This window comes from Lachnellula hyalina (genome assembly GCF_007821495.1).
Source record: "Lachnellula hyalina strain CBS 185.66 chromosome Unknown contig00033, whole genome shotgun sequence".
NCBI lineage: Eukaryota > Fungi > Ascomycota > Leotiomycetes > Helotiales > Lachnaceae > Lachnellula > Lachnellula hyalina.
Genome location: NW_022157147.1, coordinates 63795 through 83465, shown reverse-complemented (window position 1 = coordinate 83465; position 19671 = coordinate 63795). Strand labels below are relative to the sequence as shown.

Here is a 19671-nt window from a genome sequence, read left to right as displayed (position 1 = left end):
TTTACCTACCTTTAGCCAAAACGGCGTATGGATCTGCAAAACTGACAGTGCCCGTTGAGCCTGGCAATTTCTGGGCATTTACATTGGCCTCAAAACAAGCGTTGAGGCCGTACACGCTTTCGTTTGGCCCATCCGTAATCGCGGCAGCGGCGCTCAACTTCTGTATATCCGCCCCTACATATACATCAGCACTGCCTCGAGCATACTCAATACATACGACCAACAAGCGCTCAATGGAGACGCGTGCTGTCGATGGTTGAAGGGGGTTGTGGTTATCACTTACAGCCACCCACGACATGGACCAACTAAGCGCACGGTCAGTATGTGCAATCGCAGCATTTTAAGTAAGACTATGAGACTCACTTCATGTAGAATAGTTTGCGAAAGAGGGTGGATAGTGTCGAGCGAGTTGAACTGGGCGTCCAGGCCGTCGTTAACAATCGTGTCTATTTGCCTCGTATCTTGTTGCCCGTCAGGTGGGTTCAGACGATGGTCGCTGATAAAAACATGCGCCTGGTCGCTAGAGTCTGCAATTTGTCCGGGGCCCAGCTGGACTTTGTATCCTGCGAGACGGCGACGTTGTTAGCAATTCCTCAAGGACATGCACCTGCTGGGTTTTGAGCTTGATCGCACGTACCAAGAGTTGTGTATGAGCTGCCGCCTTGTTGCGCGCCAGGCTTCGTGCTCGCATCACCAACGTGCATGTTGTACACCAGTGGCATAGTCTTGCCTTGCTCGGTATAGGTGTACTGATTGTCAACCCCTGCTCAACGCGTTAGTATGATAAAACGGTTCTAGGTAGCTACAGAGCTCAGGAGGTGTCTCAGGAGCCGGGATCCCATATATTGCGGAACGCATTTCTTGGGCTCCTCATATAGTTCTGAGCTTCCGAGCTCACATAGAACATATAACTTTTTACATGGAAATTTGGCTTACAGCTATTTAGATCTCCACGCCAAGCTATGTGGTCCTCATCGCAGTAAAAGTTGACGACCTGTGCAGAGCTCTGAATGGCAGCAATTTTAGTGTATATCCCGATGACCGACTGCTTTTCATTATCTGGGAATAACTGTATGAATGGAGCTGCAAACATGTCGTTGTTCATTTGAGTCTGTATCGTCTGTATAGCAGCTAAGGACCGAGATGTTAAACAAATGATTGTATTGTGCGTATCCCAAGGGGAGAGGGTGGGCGAACCTACTATTGGCCATCTTGATAGCATCTGTGATGCCAGCATCGATTTTGGTCTTGCTGGTCCCACTACATTTGTTATTCACCACTGCTGTTGAAACCCCAGCCTGAAAGGCTAAGAGCGCACCGGCGATGCCCCATAACATGATGGCGATATAAAAAGAAAGGAAAGGAAAAGAGGTAAGATGGATGTTGTTGAGAAGATAGATTTTTGCCGTAGAGATAAGTAGAACATGAAAAGCTTATACTCTGTACAGCTTTTTTACTTGAACCTGACCGCACCACTAGCTTCGTGAAAGGCTGGAAGCATAGACGGAAATAACACAAATAGCATACAGTTATATTCCTGCAAGGCTGATATGCGAAAGGATTCATATAATCTCCATCGACCGTACCTTGGGCCTACGAGAATGAGTCTATGCCGATAAACAGTTTCCTTGTGAATCTTATTTTAAGTCTGGCACTCAGACCCTCTTACTCCCTAAGTACTACTTCCGTATACTCCGCCTCTCCGCGCCGCTCAACTCCTATAGTGTTTTACGGCCGTCTCCACAAAAGGAAGAAGCCTCTTGGTAGATAGAAGAAAAGCGCCACATAATTTATAATGTGTCAGGTAGCGTGGGACATTACTAAAAGTTGATAATAGTGAGTGCAGCTTTCTGTTTCTAGCATAGGGTAGCACAACAGAGAGCTTATGGGTTCCTGATTTTATCAATCTACCCTTGGTAGTAAGTGTTTACGATACTATACTAGGTAAGGTATGAATAGGTATTTCGCAGTAGTGGATCCACTAACAGCTATTCAGCCCGCATAGCGTAGGATGTACCATGAAACCACCAGAACCAGTATCAAGTCTTACTAGCTAGTGAGAAGTGATCATCCCCTGTGATATCAATAGACTTCCTGCAGTTCTGGGATGATACTGGGGAAAAGAACAGGATCTATCTTTCCGCGCTTATTAGTCTCCACTACCAGGCTTACAAGTCAGAAAGGACGAGTGCTCGTTTAGAACTTGATAATTACCACTTCGGGCCTTCTTTATACCAATGAAACATTTTTAACTTTGCGCATGCCTCATCATTGCATAGCACTAGTGTTTACTAATCACTTGTATAGGATGACGGTAGGAGGATAATAGGGGTTAATAATAGAAAGAAAGTTTTTAGCTGTTTTGTAAGATCCTGCGAATATACTTTCATGTCGAAATAATAAAAGGGGATAGTCAACAGTTGATTAGTATAGTATAGTAGGGACGGGGTACAAAGCAGGTGTAAGCTTAAGAAGTTCTTAGGCCCGGTTCTCTAAACAAGCTATATATATTTCCAGGTATAATATAGCAATTCATAATTGTGCCCTTAAAAGCTGCGACGCGATATTAAGACTTAAAAGAAGGGATCTGCTCAAAGAATATCATATTCCTTGTGCTCATATTTTATTTTAAAGGATTGCAATCTGATTACTGTACCAGGTCCCTGACCTACGCCGTAAGGCTAGGCTGCGTATATGCATGACCCTTGCAACACAAGTCTCTGGGTCGCGGGTAGCATGGGGCTGATCCTCAGAATAGAAGCTTATCTTTACTCCGTACGGAGGTTAAGCATTGTTACAATTTAAAAAAACTGGAGTTTAGGGGCATCCTCTAAGCCTCTTAGGGTAGTGCTTACAGATCTTCAAGCCTATCGAGGCTGTGCTTACAGGGGCTGTATTTATTAAAAGTTCCCAATTAGGAATAGAGAGGTACCGAACATTCGCACCAGCCACAGCAACGTTTCCCTCGTATTGTGGCAAATCAGAGGAGCGGAGAGGCGTCATGAGGCTCATTGGTTGTGACCTTCATTCTTAAATTCTCCGAGGGTGAAAGTACTAATTTAGAAATTTAACCATCCTTGACCGCTGTACTTCGGTAGTAGAAGTGGAAGGATCAAAGGATCTGGAAAAGCAACAACGTCACAGCGTCTTTTGTGAATATTCATGTACGAAGACTTGAAAGTTCGTCACCAGTGTCTATAAAAGTTCTAAAGCTAGTTTTAATTGGCCTTTCAGACAAGAATCCGTCGAACCAAGGCTATACTCGGATCATCCTCTACGACAGAATTTCGAGGTAGTTCGTAGGAGCAAAACCGCGCGGCAGATATGATGACCCGTGTACTAACATTCCTTTTGTCCAAACACGCTCAAATGTTTTTACAGTACTCTCGTTTTAAATCGTGGGATATCCTATAACTTCTGTCTTTTCTGTAGCCTTGAAACTTTCAAAACTACACTCTTTTGCATTCAACTATGAAACTTAATTTCGCCGTATCTTTGGGCTCTTTTGCTCTTAGCTTCGCCCTTAGCCATGGCAATATCCGCGACCCAGGTGTTACTCTGAAAATTGATAATGCAACCGTCGTATTGAATGCTTCAAATGCGGCAGGTTTCGTGGTTTCTGTGCCATCAGCGAGCCCCGTGACTATCAAGAGCGGTCAAGCATACACAATTGGAACCGATGTCATCTCTTTAGGAAATTCTGTTATTGTTGAAGATCATTCTACTATAGCCTTTCCTCAAGTCTTAACACCAGCGACTACAAGTACTCTTAGCAGCAAGCTTAGCAGTTCCACGCCCGTTTTCAGTTCCACAAGCCACACACTCGTTATAAGCAATACATCGATTAGTGCTACTCCTACCTCAAGAATTCTCACTTCGACTCTTAACCAGAGTAATTCTAGCTTTATATCGACCCACTCTGCGACTCTTGTCTCCCATGGCCAATCAATATCATCACTCTCTTCAACATCGTCAAATTCGAACTCAAAGCACTCGACAGACAACACTCCGTCTAGTTCCTCTGTACTCTCTCCCTCCACAAACTCCACAGGCAGCCCTCCAAGGTCGAGTACCATATCTAGCCCCTCCAGCACGTTCAGTAGATCTATCACATCCAGCGCATCCGCCGTCAACCAACAGCCTATCATCTCAACTTTGACTAGCGTTGTTTCTGGGACGACTCAATTGATTCCAATGATAATCGGTGGGGCATTCCCAACTCCAGTCCCTCTTTCAATCACCGTGCCTCCTACTACCCTGGTTGCCACAGGCACTGTGGCAAGCTCCAGTGCAAGTGCTTTGTCTAGCATGATCGTTGTTGGTGTGCTTCCCTTGATCAAGGATTGGACCGACAATCCTTCGTCAGACACATCAAAGGCAATCAATGCCATTAAAGGAGTACTCCCAGAAGCGGAAGAGCTCATGACTTCGCTTGGTGGTGGAAACACACCATCGCCCTGTAGCAGTTCGAAAAAGAGAGACCTGATCTTAGCTGCAAGAGGTTTGATTCCAGATATTATTGGCGATATCATACATAGTGTATCTTGTATTACCAACACTTTGAACAAGATCTCAGGTGATATCACGGCAGGCGTCGAGGGTGTCGAAGGTGTCAAAGCAGATATGGACGACTTGACAAGCTTAACGGATAATCTTTCAGAAGATGAAGATGAGAACAAATCAAATTCGGAACAATCTGCGTCTTCTACGAATACGAAATCAGTATCAAAGTCCAGTTCTGGTAGCTCTAGTAGTTCCACGAGTTCGTCCGGTTGTCCAGTGTCAACACTTGCATGCGCTGACTCGACAAACTGCGGTGGCGGACTGGATCAAGTGTGTTCAGCGGACACGAACAAGGCGAACAAGGGCTGCAGCTGCCAGATGATCGCCACAGCAGGTGAGGCTGATATCGGCGAGGGTCCTAGTTTTGTCTCCAACGACGCTTCTGAGACGGCTCTCGGTTCCAGCATCTACCAGCAGTTATACGTTGGCAATGTCATCTCGGGAATGCCAGCACTGGCTGGCTTCTTCTCTGCGTTTACGACTTCAAACCATTCAAGTGCTGCAAAGACTTCATCTAACTTCCAGGCTTCAGTAACTTCTGGAAAGGCAACAGTCATCAGCACCACACACTCTAGCAATTCCAGTAGCTCATTTACAGCTTCAAGTACATCCTCGTCAGGTTCGCAAACAGTTTCTGTGTCCGGGCCATTTACGACTAGTATAGCAAAGTCCACCGGATCGTCGTCAAACCTCCAATCCAAATCTTCAAAGGCTGCCCCATCATCATCCAGCTCCACCACCGCCAGCATAATTTCTTCTCCGCCAATAACTTCTTGTACTATGTCTAGCGTAGCTGCTCTTAGTACCGCATACTCTTTATATACTATCGACTACCCAGCCACCATAGAATGTTCTTGCAATGACGGCTGGACGGCCGGTGTAGCAAACACAGTCGGGTCCGATGGATCCACTACTTACTATTGTGAAATTGGTACAACACACATCGAAGTCAGCACCGCACCTCCCAAAACGACGGCTAAACCCCCGGTCACAACGACAGCGCCACCTCCCTACGTGACAGGCACATGCGACCTGCATATCTATGAAGCATCTAATTACTATAACGAACCGTTATATATGCAGTTTAACATCACCGATGGCGGTAATAACCTGCTTGCTAGTGAGAGCTTCCAAGGAGCATGGGGTGAGACCGGCACAGTGAAGGCGGCAGATTCCAAACTCCCGTACGACGTTAGTGTCGACTTTTTACAGTCGACAACGGTCCCTAGCAGAATGGCGAGGAGATCAGTCAAGGGAAGACTGGTGGGACCGACTGAACCTGTGCCAGTGAGATGGGAAGACTGGGTGTTGACAATCACCGCTGGGGGTACTAAATGGGATGATACGGATACTAATTCCGACAATCTTCCATACTGTTCAGTAGGTGGATGGGACAATGGCAATTTTTGGGATTGGTTGGACAGTCTAATAGGGGCTGATGCAGAGTCACCGGTAAGTCAATTCCATCATAGTATCTTCTAACTATATGCTGACTTGAAAACAGAATCGCCAACTGGATTGTCATTGGGCGTGTTGATTGTTTATTGTACCAAAAGTTCTTCAGTTCTCGGGGGCGATATCTTGTCAGGAGCATCTGGGTGGTTTCCGGATATATCAGGAGTCAATTTCTTTACAACTATTGCGTGGGTTTCTGGACGTATTTAGGTCAAGCGTCACTTTCTGTATATATGTTACATAATCGCGGATTTAGATTTATATTACCACCACCAATAAGGGTTACCATAACAGTTGTCACAGTTCAGCATCTTTCATATCAAGTCTCTTGATTCTATAAATGAGTCCATGGCAGCAGCCGTGAACTTGATATAGAAGTTGAGTAGATAAGAAGGGAATTGCGGTAATGGAAAAACATATTCTAGCACTTATAATATAAATACAGCTCGTTACTTGGCTAACACATTTTCGAAAGAGTCCCTGCCCAACCGACATAAGTTTTGACCTATTTAGTCAGGTACCGAGGTATGCAGCAATAATATGTATGATTATAAGAGCAAAGAATAGCTGGAAACTGTACGATAATGTTTTCTTCTAATACTGAACTTTACTATCGTTCAAACAAAGCAAGAAACTTCAGTATAATACCCTGGTTGTCGGTACCGGTTAGTTGGGAACGTTTCTGACAAGCTTTCATTCGCCTACTGTACTGTAATTGCCCGCGCAAATCTAATCTAATCTCTTGGCACTTGATACATACTGTACCCCAACTTCATTTCTACTACTGTATTGTACGTACAGTACTGTGGGGTGGCGAATTTCAGTAAGCCAGAAAACATTTCCATTACCAATATCATCGCCATTGTCAGTACTATCCCATCTCACTTAATAATGCGCTTCATTGCCACCTTATGAAGGTGTCGCAGCATCCAATCCGCATCCTTGCTAGAACCGCGTCGCCATGGCTGCAGGACACACTCAACATCCACATCCACTTGCCCTTGTAGTGGAGGAGGAACCGCAGACCCAGGAGCAGGACAACGCTGAAGACGACCAGGCACTGCAGCTAGAGCAATCCCCCACGCAAGATGACAGGCTTGAAGCAACGGAGCTGGCGCGGTTAAGAAGCAATTATAGCCGCGTGTCACGACGATCTGGTTCTACGATAGCAGTGATGAAGCCTGCAACATTTCTGGGCCTTCTCACCTACAACATCAAGAAATTCTGGAAAAACCAAGTCAGCATTTCCGTTGATCATGAAGCTTGTCGTGACCATCTGGGTATGTTTTCGAGCATCGTTTTCTTGTCATTATGTCTTTTGGATACTTTCAATCTATTTGATTGGGCTCCGGAAGTATTCTTCCGAGCCTTCCTCTTCTTGAAATATGCGCAATGCTATATGGTACCTTTGCATTGTTTTCCACGAAACTTTATTTACAAAGTCAGGTAGATTGAAGACCTGACAAGACTTCTTCATCGAAGATCATCTACGTTGACAAAGGTCGGGCGAGCACGGGATCTCGCACCGCCTCAGGTCAAACTTTCTATACACTTCGCCGTAAACAAACTGCACTGACAATCTCAATCAGCACTCGAACGAACATTCCTTGGCTACCTGCGGACGTCCTTGGCCCTATCGATGATGGGGATCACTGTCGCTCAACTCTTGTAAGAATACACCCATTTTACTTATCCAGGATATATACTAATGTTTGATACAGCCGACTCCAGCACAACCCTACCCCTAACGCGCATTTTGGATTCTTTGTCCTCGGGAAACCTCTGTCGTGCATCTGTCAAGGAGCTGCTATCTATACGTTATTTATCGGATGCTTCCGGACATGGCGATCTCAGAATGCAATTGTGAGGGGCAAGGCCATCTCTGGAGGGTTTGAAATTGTGGCATTGGCCGTTGGTATCTTTCTAGTAAGTCGATATTGGGACACAGAGTTGATGGATGATAGATACTGACATCTCTACTGCTCATGCTGCTGCTCTTCATTCTCCTGATCGCAGTGGACATTCTGAAGGAAGACGTGACTTGATCCCCCCAAAGCGGTTGGCTCGCTAAGAGATAGGCATTAGGCACTGCAATCCGAGTAAACCATGATACCGCAGCCTTATCTGCCAAAATCAGCGGATGCTTTACTTGGATGCCGGAAACCATCAATTGAAATCACGGCTGAAGCACGAATTTGAAAGAACAATGGCGAGGGCTCACTTGCTACGAGCATATTAGACGTGGGAAGTACTCTGGACGTACCGGAAGCACTGCAGGATACTAGTATTTAGTTCACTTGATGGACATTATGCGTAGGCGAAAGTTCACACCATGGAAGGCAAGTTGCGGACTGCTTTGTAGTTGCTAGCACATGCCCTCAAGTTTGATGGATGGATCAAGAACATTGCACCAAGTCAAATAAACTCCATATCAAAAAACATACATCTTTCAGACAATATTTAGCAGGATGTCTCTCATTACAAGTCTTTGTCGTGACAAAAGCCCTTCAGTGTCAGGTGTTTTTAAGTTCGCGTAACCACATTAATATTGAACAAAAAGAAGATAGTCTTAAGCCACGCACGTTCTCTCAGACCAACTAAGGACATGACATACTAAGTATTTCCCAGTTCTCCAGCCTGAAGTTTACAACTGAGCATCCTCCGGAGTCCGTAATATGGAAGGTCATACCAAAATAGTCACGTGTCGGTACTATGTCTCCGCTCTGTTTCGCAGATCTGACGGATCAAAGCTTTACCGGTCAATACCAGTCCACTAGCACTAGTGAGCCCTATCCCGTCGCATACTCCGTACGCCTACGCCATCGACAAACAAATCCCATAAGCCCGCCATGAGGTCCATCCTCGCCTCCTTAAACACGCCAGACTCCACGATATCCTCAGCATCGTACAGCAGAGGCATTGGCGCAGGCGCAGGCGTATTCCCTTCTTCATCTTAACTCATAAGTGACCTCTCACTCTGGGTTGCGCTTTCCGGAGTACCGACCATTTCTGACTTCAGATCCCCACCTTCTACATCTGATAAGGAAAGAACCTATCCCATCTCACCCCATTTCACCCATCCGTTCTCCAGTCCCTGCCATATCAACAAGCATCACAAGCCAGACGAGCCATTTCATTACCAAACACTACAGTGATATTCGAGAGCTTCTCTCGCCACATTCCTTCCATCATGGCGTGGTCAAAGTCAACACGGATATCAATAATGCTGGGCATAGATGTCGTTTTCTTCATTGTCGAGTTGACTGTTGGTCTCTATGTACAGTCACTGGCGTTGATGGCAGATGCTTTTCATATGGTAGGGATTACGTCACTCTCAACACTTCTGCTGATGCTAATGGGTTGCAGTTGAATGATATTATTTCTCTGGCGGTAGGACTTTGGGCTGTCAAGGCTGCACAACAGTCATCCACAGATAAATACTCTTTCGGGGTAGGGTCTCATCGCTTCTGCACGGCTTGGATGAAAGCTAATAGTGTTGTAGTTCTTGAGAGCAGAGATCCTCGGAGCCGCCTTCAACGCCGTATTCCTAATCGCACTTTGCTTTTCTATTATTCTCGAAGCTATCGAACGTCTCTTTGACCCACCAGTGGTCTCGAACCCGGTGCTCATCCTTATTGTTGGGTCTATCGGTCTCGCCTCCAACCTAGTAGGATTCTTGGTTCTTGGGGGTCATGGACATTCTCATGGAGCCGAGGAACACGACCATGGTGACGAAATTAGCGCTGCGGAGGAAGGACATAGTCATGCGCATGAGGGGCCACACCTACACGACCATGCAGACCAGGAGGAAGATGGCGTGGGCGATATATTCCCAGAGGTGTTAATAGCTAAGGCCAAACATATTCGGTTCAGGACCACTGAAGAGGAGCAAAATAGCACGAAAGACAGTTGCTCTACAAACAAGTCGTTGAGCAAGACGATATCATCGCCAAAAAAGCATAGGAGAAGGACAAGCGGTTTTTTCAACAATATTGATGATCTCAGCATCCATCCCGCAAGCTTTCGACAAGATATCATTGCTTCGACCAAACCGCGACAGGATGGGACAGATAGTGAGGGTGATAATGAGGAAGAAGCTATTGTCGATGAGGCGGCGCCAACTGAAGATTCTCCACTACTTGCCAAGTCAAATGGCAAATCGAATGGAGCCACCAATAGCCATGATCACGATCACGGCCTTAAGAAGCCAAGACACGACTCATGGCATGCTGGCCACAACCACAACAAGCCAAGGAAGCCATCGAAGGGAGGTCACAGCCACAGCCATGGTGATATGGGCATGAACGCAATGATTCTTCACGTCATTGGGGACGCTTTGGGAAATGTAGGAGTTATTGTCTCGGCGCTAATCATCTGGCTCACACCTTGGTCTGGACGCTTTTACGCCGATCCCGTTGTCTCGCTCTTTATCTCAGCAATCATCCTCAAAACAACAATTCCCTTGACCTTCGCTACCGCCAAGATCCTCCTTCAAGCAACACCCGATCACCTCGACGTCATCGACATCAAACAAGACATCCAGAACATCCCCGGAGTCGTTAGTTGCCACCACGTCCATATCTGGCAACTGAGTGAAGTACAACTCGTCGCGTCCCTACACGTCCAAATTGCCTTCCCCATCAGCGAAGCCAGCGGTGGTAAATATATGGAGATCTCCAGGGCAGCCCGGAAATGCCTCCACGCCTACGGCATCCACAGCGCAACTATCCAGCCAGAGTTCTGCCTCGACAGAGACCATGACCATAGTGAAGACGCAATCATAGGTCTCGACGGCATCGTCGGCCAAGCGCGGTGTAGAATGGACGACGAGGAGTGTTTACTAGAATGTGTGGATAATTGTACAGGCAAGGGATGTTGTGCTGCTCCAGCGACAGAGCCACAACACGACCATTCTGAACATGATGGACATTCTCATTAAATTGTTAGTTATGTAATGCATAGATAGTGCTTGGAAGACAGGAGTTTGGGGCACATAAATAGCGGATCTTTACTGGGTGTTACCACCGAGTAATGATGGAATAGCGGTACATCGATAGTGGTACATTGATAGCGGTACATTAATACAAAGATGTAAATATGTAAAATCTGCAGCCGATCTTCAATACATGTGTCTGCTTCTTAATGCTAGTGTATTAAAATACCTCCCACGGAATCTGAGCCATCGGTTAAGCCCCTTAACCTCACGAGAGGTTTAGGGGCAATGTTTGTTTTGTTAAGGTAGCTTTCTTTGATTCTTCAGCATAGTTGCTTTTAAACGTTGTCTTCCAAACAATGACTTTTCATTCCGAATACTGTTACGCATACAAGAGTGTAATAATCTATTCCCACAAGTGTGAAAGTTTTTATAAGTAGCTAGTTGTGCGGAAACCTAGCTTAGAGTGAGACAGCTAAGGAGGGGAGGTTAGGTTGGGTATGCTAAATCTCAAATAGAGCTGTGGTGTGCTGCTTTAATCATTAAGCTGTGTTGAGTAAGGTATGTCTATAGGTTGTGGTCTGTTGGAGTTTGAATTCTGGGTGCGTTGAATTGCAGGAATATATATATGAACCATGTTTCTTTGTCCTAGGGGATAGGCAAACAGACTGGTATTGGTCATGTTATGTTCTGTTATATTTCTATCATTGAATAGTAGGTGGCGGACGCGGTGGAGAAGTAGGAGCTATGCGTTTGGTCTAGGTTGGTCTAAAATGGTAGAGCTGAGGATATTGAGGTATATAGGTGCACCTTAGGTTTTCAGGATGCTTGATTCAAGCGGTTGAGGGCAGGGCCTACATGCTTTATATGCCGCCTTGCGTTAAGGCTCTGAACAGTTGTGCTGCAACCTCGGCCGCTTCCTTTGCTATATATAGCTATATAACGAAATAAGCATTTCTCCACTCAACGGGTTTCGGGATGGTGTTTGGGATATCGGTTAGTGTTTATTTTGGAAGGGATGGATGAGAAGAGATAGTACTTGGAAGACTGGTTGACCTATGTAGATTATATGTAAATCAGCAGTCAGGCTAGCTTGGAGGGGAGCATAGGACAATTCTTTTCAAGACTTCAAGCTCGCGGACTTCTTCACTCGTAGACTCGCGTTAAGTTTTGCGCTGATGTGGTGTGTTTGGGTGGTAGGTACGTATAGTTCCTCAAACTGATGCTACCTAGCCTCCTCAACAAGTGGATGCAAAAATAACCCACTACATTCGTCGTCATGTTCGTAGATATTTCTCTAGGTGGGAAGCATCCAGCCAACGTTGCCTAGGATAGGCCTAAAGTGAGGATACGCTTCAGTCCGCGGCCAGTACGCTTCCACCATTTGTTTCTCTTCTTTGCCAATTCATTTCCCTCACCCACGACAAAGTTTATCATAAACCACTGCAGGTGGTTATGCCATTCCCGTCTCCTAGCAGAAGTAAAGCATCCAACCCCGGTAAATGGCAGTACCGTCATGCATCTCGGAAACTCAGCCTGTGCGAAGGGTTTGGTGCGGCGGTTAACCTCGCCAAACTCGAACCTTACCATCATATAATAGTGCCTGTCGGTTACACCACATGGAACAATGGAATCACTCGGTGGTTCAAGAGACCAAATCCCCCTCACAGTCGAGTTAGCGCCCATCCTGAGTCGTGTAGAAGTCAGAGTTTCCCCAAGCTGCAAGTTATGGATTTGTTCCCTGAGCTTATAGACCTCCAAAAATCTGTTCAGATGTGGAGTAGCTTTAGCGATCTCAATACAGAGACAGTCCGTTGCGGGGTTGAAGTAAACGCGTCGATCAATAGCTGGCAAGTGGACCTGCGGAGGAGATAGCGAAGTGGGCATTTCATAGTTTTGCAGCATGACACCCAACGCAGACCGCGTATTACGTGCTGTTCTTAGAGGTCTACTCCTTTCAGAATCGATGAGGGCCAGAACTTGCGAGCAATCTAGTTCCAGGAGGCATTTTGTGAAGAACTTGAGGGTTTCAGTGCGAGCTTCGCGGTTTACGTGCAGGACGGCCGGAATTTTGCTGAGCGACTTGAATTGCGGTTTTTTGCCGCCGCCTTCATTCTTGACGAAAATGATTGCGGTTTCGACTAGGCGAGGTTGGTGTGCGTCTATACGCCAGATCTTGAGACGGATCCTCAAGACACAAACTTGGGGTTAGCATCGTTACTGGGGAAATAGATCAGGAGCAGATAGCGAGTAGGAGGCTCTAGCTCGAGAGGTGTCTTGCACTGCCAACTCTTCAAACGACTCGGAGAGGAGCTCCTACTGGCGAATGTCACTTACTCGATTGGGAGGGTAGGGAACAGCTCGAATGTTGCGACAGCCATATCCGCGTTTACTGCGGCTAGCGATGACATGGCGAGGATATTTTTCTTTTTCTTTGAGGGTTGGTTTTTTGAGGGTTGGTAGGTTGGCGAGAAGTTTTCCTAGATAAATAGACTTGGAACAATGCAGTCTGGCACTTCCGAGCGGTGAATCACGACAACCCATTAAGCCACCTTCCATGCTGGTAAGCCTTGTTTGCCTATTGTTATTCCCGAGTTCTATTCTTGTTAGCCTTCCTTCTCTATTGTCACTACCAGACTGGTCACAACTTTACCTTCCCATATTCATTTAGTTTTCGTCCTCTTCTGTATGTATTTAAGTTCATCTTTGTCTCTTGACTTCCATCCTTTGCAAGTTCCATCTCTTCAAGAACATAATCAACTGTTCTCTCGACTCCTCCAATCCTTGCTGCTGTGTTTCCGTATCTAGCCAAATCACAATGTCGGACGACGAGTCACGGTCTCCCCCGCCTTCTCCAAGCACCGATTCCGAAAGCCAGGAGACAACATCAACCTTCACTCGGTTTTCCGAACTTCCATCACTCATTCGTGGGCGGGTATGGAGACATGTTGTGAAACAGCCTCGAGATATAGAGGTTGCCTTCACGCTGAAAAATTGGTGGAGTAGGCCTGGTGAGCAAAGTACACCAAGTGAAAAGACACCACAATTTACCTCCATTTCGCCTATTCCGGCAATCATACATACCTGTGTGGAATCTCGGAACGAGGGCCTTAAGATTTTGAAGAAATGCTTCGAGGTCGAGGTAGAAGGACAGTCAGAATGGCAAGATAAGATCGACTCAGGGAGCGAATCTTCTTTCGACGATTATGACTCCAGCAGCGAATCCTCATTCAAACGTTCATACTCCCCCTCCGAAGAACATTTCCGCCTCCGTAAGAAGCGAAAGACTGTGTCCTCCAAACGGACCAGAAAAGAGCGATGTATTTACATCAACCCGGGCATCGATACACTTTTCGTTATATTTCCCGACTGGGCTTTTTACCACTGGCGTTCAATCAAAGAAGTGTTTGTGTATGATCGAGACTTGGATGATGACCCTCGAGGTAATAGCTCTGACTTTCTCTCTACCTGGACTTCCACGCGAATCGATATTTCAATGGGTGTTTGGAACGCAGATCATATCTATGATGGCTGCAGACATTTCATTTTGTGCTTCCAGCAGCACAAGCCTGGAGCGGGAGGCGGAATGATCATCAAGCACAAGGAATTATCACGTCGCCAGAAATGGCTGGAGCCCAAAGGTGCTTCTGCTTGGGGTAGAATTGTAGGTTGGGATTCTGGTTGGGAAGAGGTGGTACGAATGCTTCAATGCTGGTATGAGGGCAAACTTCCGGTCGGTCTTCATATATCTCCGCATCATCAGAACAATGACGAGGTGCAGCAAGAAGTGCAGCAGCCGGTGAAAGTGAACAGGCCGACCGCAAATAAGAAATGGAAACGGGACGAGAGCCAGCAAGAACAAAAGCGACAGCAGGAGCAGGCGAAGAGACCGAGCGGGAAGCGCAAGCGGGTTGACTTATTTTGAAGATTGATTCTAGAATATGAAGGGAATTCGAGGAGGACATATTAAAGAAATACTTAGATAAAGACAGACGATTTCAAGTGACAATTAGCCATTACACGTGACCATAACTGAAATATAATATCGTACAACTTTCTTATACAGTTCTCACCTACTTGGTACGAGCCCCATTACTACCCGTTTATATGCGCCTCTATCCCAATTCAGTCCTCGAAGCAGCGGTCAAGCCTTCAATCAAAATTGGTGCCTGCATTTCAACCCCTCACCCCCACCCCTTGCCTGCCTTTCTAATCGATAACGATCCCCGCGGCTTGAATGTTGTGCACCTCTTCCGTGCATCAAATTCAAGTCCAGAACGATTACCGACGCAGCCCTTGTATTATTTTCCGTTCATGCTGTGCAACTTTAGGCCTTCTTTAGGCGTCTATTTCTTTTCCTGACTAGGCTAGGAGGTCCCTTACTCCACGGGGAGGGAATATACTTCGTACAGTACAACTAAGTTTTCCCTCAAATCGGAAGGAGAACATTTCGGGACTTGATAAGACCTCATACGAGGTAAGATAACTTGATGACAGGCTGAAAGAAAACATGTGAAAACGGCCTCACTTTTAGGTTATGACTCCTCGTATCTGGCAGGAATGGCGGATGGCGAATGGCGAACGGTCAACGGCATGGGTGGTGTTAACCAAGAAGATGGGATGGAGTGAAGTGGCAGGTCCTTAGCTTTCGTTTGTGATTGGATTTCTTAGACTTTGTTCAAGACGTCTTCGGCTCAATGCTGTTTTTTTAGCCATGGCTCATGCAAGAAAATTTGTAAAACCGGGGAAAATATATGCGGTCGAATAGTGGGGATACATGTAGGATGGGCTCATGCTCGTGAGTGGAAACGGAGACGGCCGTTTGATATATCATGACAAGTCATGCAGCTTTCTCTGGACTTGGACGAGAGAGAAAGAGTATCATGATTGCACCATATGAAAAAGTTTCATCTGGTAGGAGAAAGGGAATAATAATGCCACCAAGGAAGGTGTGTTGGCGATTCGTGACAACGCGAAGTACATACACTCCGTACAATCGAGGTAAATAGATCCTCCCGCGGACTAGGCCAGAGCGCCATTGCCCCTCCTTGCACATGCACAATGCACAACCTTGCAAAACACCGTCTTTGGAGTTTGAACACATCCCACCCCACGTCCTCAACTCAAACAATTCGCTCTTTCTCACTTGCCACAAATAGCCACACGGCTTCAAGTCCGGAGCGGAGCCTACCGGATCTCAGACCTGCCATACCTTCCTTGCTGTCCAGGAACTATCTGTACTGTGTGCATACTAGTAGTCCTTACTCACTCAACCTTCCTCACTTCTGCCGCCTCGGTGGCTGTCTTTCGCTCTCCCCCACCGCCTTTGATTAACTTACTAGTAGCGCTTCAATCGCTTGACCGCAGCATCGATCGCATCGAGCTACCACTACAGTCAGTACAGCACAGTACTATACAGTACTGCAGCACCCTCCAAGCCCATCTTTCTTTGCGATTTGCGGTTCCAGCCCCCTCTTCTCTCACCCTCCCTGCCTGTTTGCCCAAAGCCTAAGCCCAAGATCTTCCGAGCCCACCCTGCGAAGGCACGCAGCCCAGCCCAGTCCACCAAGGCCCACCGAACTACCGCCGCGTTTCCAATCCTAGAATTTTTTCTATCGATTTGCATATCTCACTACCGACATCACCTCACCTTCCTCTCTCCTCCCTCTTCTCGTCACGATGAACACACAACAAACACCCGAAGCTCTTACCGCCGATTCACAACAAGGAGGCAATAACCATGCCACGAGACTCGAGTCCCAGCCCCCCACCTCTGCCGCCAGTGCCTCCGAACTCGCCAGTTCAAAGATAAGCCTGCGAGCCGCCCTTCGAAATTTCGCCGACTTTCCTATCAAGGGCATCGACTTTATCGACATCCTCCCGCTGTTCGCAAACCACGCCCTGCACGAACAACTCATTCGGACTCTTGAATTACAAGTTCTCGAATTCACAAATGGTGTCAAGCCAGACGTTGTAGTGGGGCTCGATGCAAGAGGCTTCTTGTTCGGCCCCAGCCTTGCCTTGCGTCTTGGTGCTGGCTTTGCTCCGGTCAGGAAGAGGGGTAAATTGCCTGGCCCTACTGAGGAAGCAAGCTTTGATAAGGAGTATGGACAGGATTTCTTTCAGATTCAAACAGATGCTATAGAGAAGGGGCAGAAGGTTTTGGTAGTGGATGACATAATTGCGACTGGTAAGTTAAAGCCCTCTCCCTTCGGTGGCTTCTCGTACCTCAACAGTGTTGATTCTAACGCGGTAAAATAGGTGGATCTGCCGCAGCGGCTGCACAACTTGTTGAGAAAGCTGGTGGAGATTTAATGGGATTCCTCTTCATTCTCGAGATCGACTTCCTGAAGGGCCGAGACAAGCTCAACGCTCCTGTTCATACTCTGCTTAAGGACAAATAGCTTCCAAGCTGGCCTTAATCGGATATCTTAATTTAGGATTTCTTTGGCGTTGGGGATATCAGCATTCAACATAGACAGCATTGCATTCAGCGTTTTGGGAGGTTGGAAATGTTTACGGGGAAGCATCAATGGATATAATGGATATGGGGAATGAATATGTGTGCCAATCATGATGCCATCCTCCTGCTAGGCTCTCGAAGTCAAAGCTCAACAAAAGTGCTTTTCAGGATTTTTAACAAATACCTACCACCGCTTGCGTGCCTCCAAATGAGAGGCAAGTGCAGTTACCTAGATATAGCATATCGAGCATAATACGAGTTATTGACCTCGGTATATTATTTGAGGAGACTGCCTACATTATCCACCTTTTCATACCAAGATACCCCAATCTATGGATAGATACTTGCAAGATCTGCACTCCAGTTTTTCTGGGCTGATGCAAAGGAGGGGTGATTCAGCCAATCTCCAGGCTGACCACACTTACCTTGTTGTGTCACAAATGTCTGATTCGAACGAATCTGCTTGAGAGTATCACACCTACCAATAAACCCCGATGCACTGCAACCCATCCTTTCCGACCCCTCGCTTAGCCAATAAGAGGGGGGAGATCACGTGGAACGGTCCAAGCTCCTTGCCTCCTCCAAGCTATCTGATCTCGCATTCCTCTCAAGATGCCGGGATGAATGCGATGAAGTTGGTGAATCTCGCATTAAAGACCAACGCGTAAGTTTCCACCGGTCGAGGTACCCGTAAGTCAGATTTCCTCCGATTCACATTCATTTCCTAACTTTCAACTTTGTCTTCTGTTCACCGTCTTGGTTTTCTTGCCCAGCACCAGTACTGTACCAACAGCATGTCTTCATTTTGGAGTTCAGCTACCCCGTCCCACAACGTAGCCACAAATGATCTCAGCAAAGATGCTACGCTTTCAATGCCACCGGATGATAGCATCTCCTCTTTATCTTGGTCGCCAGCTGCGAACTTCCTCGCTGTAGGATCATGGGATTGTAGGGTTAGGATCTACGATGTTCGAACAGACCAGACGGGGACAGGCGTTGCGGCCATTGACTTCGAGGGTCCAGTCCTTGCATGTGACTGGTCAAAGGTATGTACCATTATCTCAGCTGAAGTTTCATGTCTAACATCTATCCAGGACGGCACTAAAGTCGCAGGAACAGGCGCAGACCGAACTGCCAAACTCCTTGATCTAACCGCAAACGGAGCTCCGGCGCAGAAGGTCTCCTCGCATGACGCGCCTATCCGCTCAATCCGCTTTTTCGAAATTCCGAATGCGAATGCGCCAATGCTAGCGACCGGCTCCTGGGATAAGAGTGTTCGGTATTGGGATTTGAGGCAGCAGATGCCGGCAGCGACGCTCGTGTGCAAGGACAGAGTATATGCAATGGATGTCAAGGAGCAGCTGCTTGTGATTGGGACGGCGGAGAAACATATACATATTGTAGATCTGAATACACCGACTACGATCTTTGAGACGAGAGCTAGTCCGCTCAAGGAGCAGACGAGGGTTGTGAGCTGTTTTATTGATGCGTCGGGCTTTGCCGTGGGGAGTATAGAGGGGAGGTGTGGGTGTCAATATGTTGCGCAGAAAGATGAAAGGTATAGCCTAAGCCCTCGTGAGAGGAAATTGGAGCTAATAATGTTGTACAGCCGCAACTTCGCGTTCCGCTGTCACAGAACTCTACCAGACAAAGATAGCATAGTCCAAGTCTCCGCCGTCAACGCCATCTCCTTCCACCCCGTCCATGGCACCTTCAGCTCGGCAGGATCAGATGGAACGTTCCATTTCTGGGACAAGGACGGGCACAATCGGCTCAGGGGATATCCATCTGTTGGGGCACCGATATCAGCTACTGGTTTCAATATGGATGGGTCGATTTTTGCTTATGCCGTCAGCTATGATTGGCATAAGGGATATGCGTTCAATGGTCCCCAGCACGTTAATAAGATTATGTTGCATCCGATTGCGCCAGATGATTGTAAGCCAAGGGCTACTGTGACGGTAGCTGGTAGGAAGAGATGATTTCAAAAGAGGAGTTTGGGAACGGAAGGCAAAAGTTATGGAATTAGCATGGTGCTATGGAGTCGGTGCTATGGAATTTCTTGGTCGGAAATCGGAATGGGAGGTCATTGGGGATATAGACTGGGCCATAAAATGATAAAGTTCAATTTGCCTACTGTACGCGGTGTCACAAATTGCTGTGCTCGACCTGAGTCAAGGTAACTCGCGACGTAAGACTGACCTTTCCAGATGAGTACTTTCCAACTCGAAAGGGCTTCAATGTGACACATTCTCAA

General features: G+C 46.9%; 4 protein-coding genes across 4 annotated transcripts; all 4 read left to right on the top strand.

Moving 5' to 3' along the window:
* Positions 1-6979: 6979 nt before the first annotated feature.
* LHYA1_G003666 (uncharacterized protein) lies at positions 6980-8063 on the top strand (the record flags this gene model as incomplete). The annotated part of the gene is made up of 4 exons (XM_031148635.1): positions 6980-7298; positions 7520-7686; positions 7750-7944; positions 7983-8063. The coding sequence occupies 4 exons, from the start codon at positions 6980-6982 to the stop codon at positions 8061-8063; spliced, it is 762 nt and encodes a 253-aa protein (XP_031007098.1).
* A 1145-nt stretch (positions 8064-9208) lies between these two features.
* ZRC1_1 (Zinc/cadmium resistance protein) lies at positions 9209-10957 on the top strand (the record flags this gene model as incomplete). Its single annotated transcript, XM_031148634.1, has 3 exons — positions 9209-9334; positions 9385-9468; positions 9521-10957. The coding sequence occupies 3 exons, from the start codon at positions 9209-9211 to the stop codon at positions 10955-10957; spliced, it is 1647 nt and encodes a 548-aa protein (XP_031007095.1).
* A 5673-nt stretch (positions 10958-16630) lies between these two features.
* On the top strand, positions 16631-17355 carry APT1 (Adenine phosphoribosyltransferase; the record flags this gene model as incomplete). Its single annotated transcript, XM_031148633.1, has 2 exons — positions 16631-17141; positions 17213-17355. 2 exons carry the CDS (start codon positions 16631-16633, stop codon positions 17353-17355), a joined length of 654 nt encoding a protein of 217 aa, XP_031007096.1.
* An 853-nt stretch (positions 17356-18208) lies between these two features.
* Positions 18209-19396, top strand: GLE2_1 (Nucleoporin; the record flags this gene model as incomplete). The annotated part of the gene is made up of 2 exons (XM_031148632.1): positions 18209-18460; positions 18509-19396. The coding sequence occupies 2 exons, from the start codon at positions 18209-18211 to the stop codon at positions 19394-19396; spliced, it is 1140 nt and encodes a 379-aa protein (XP_031007101.1).
* Positions 19397-19671: the final 275 nt, after the last annotated feature.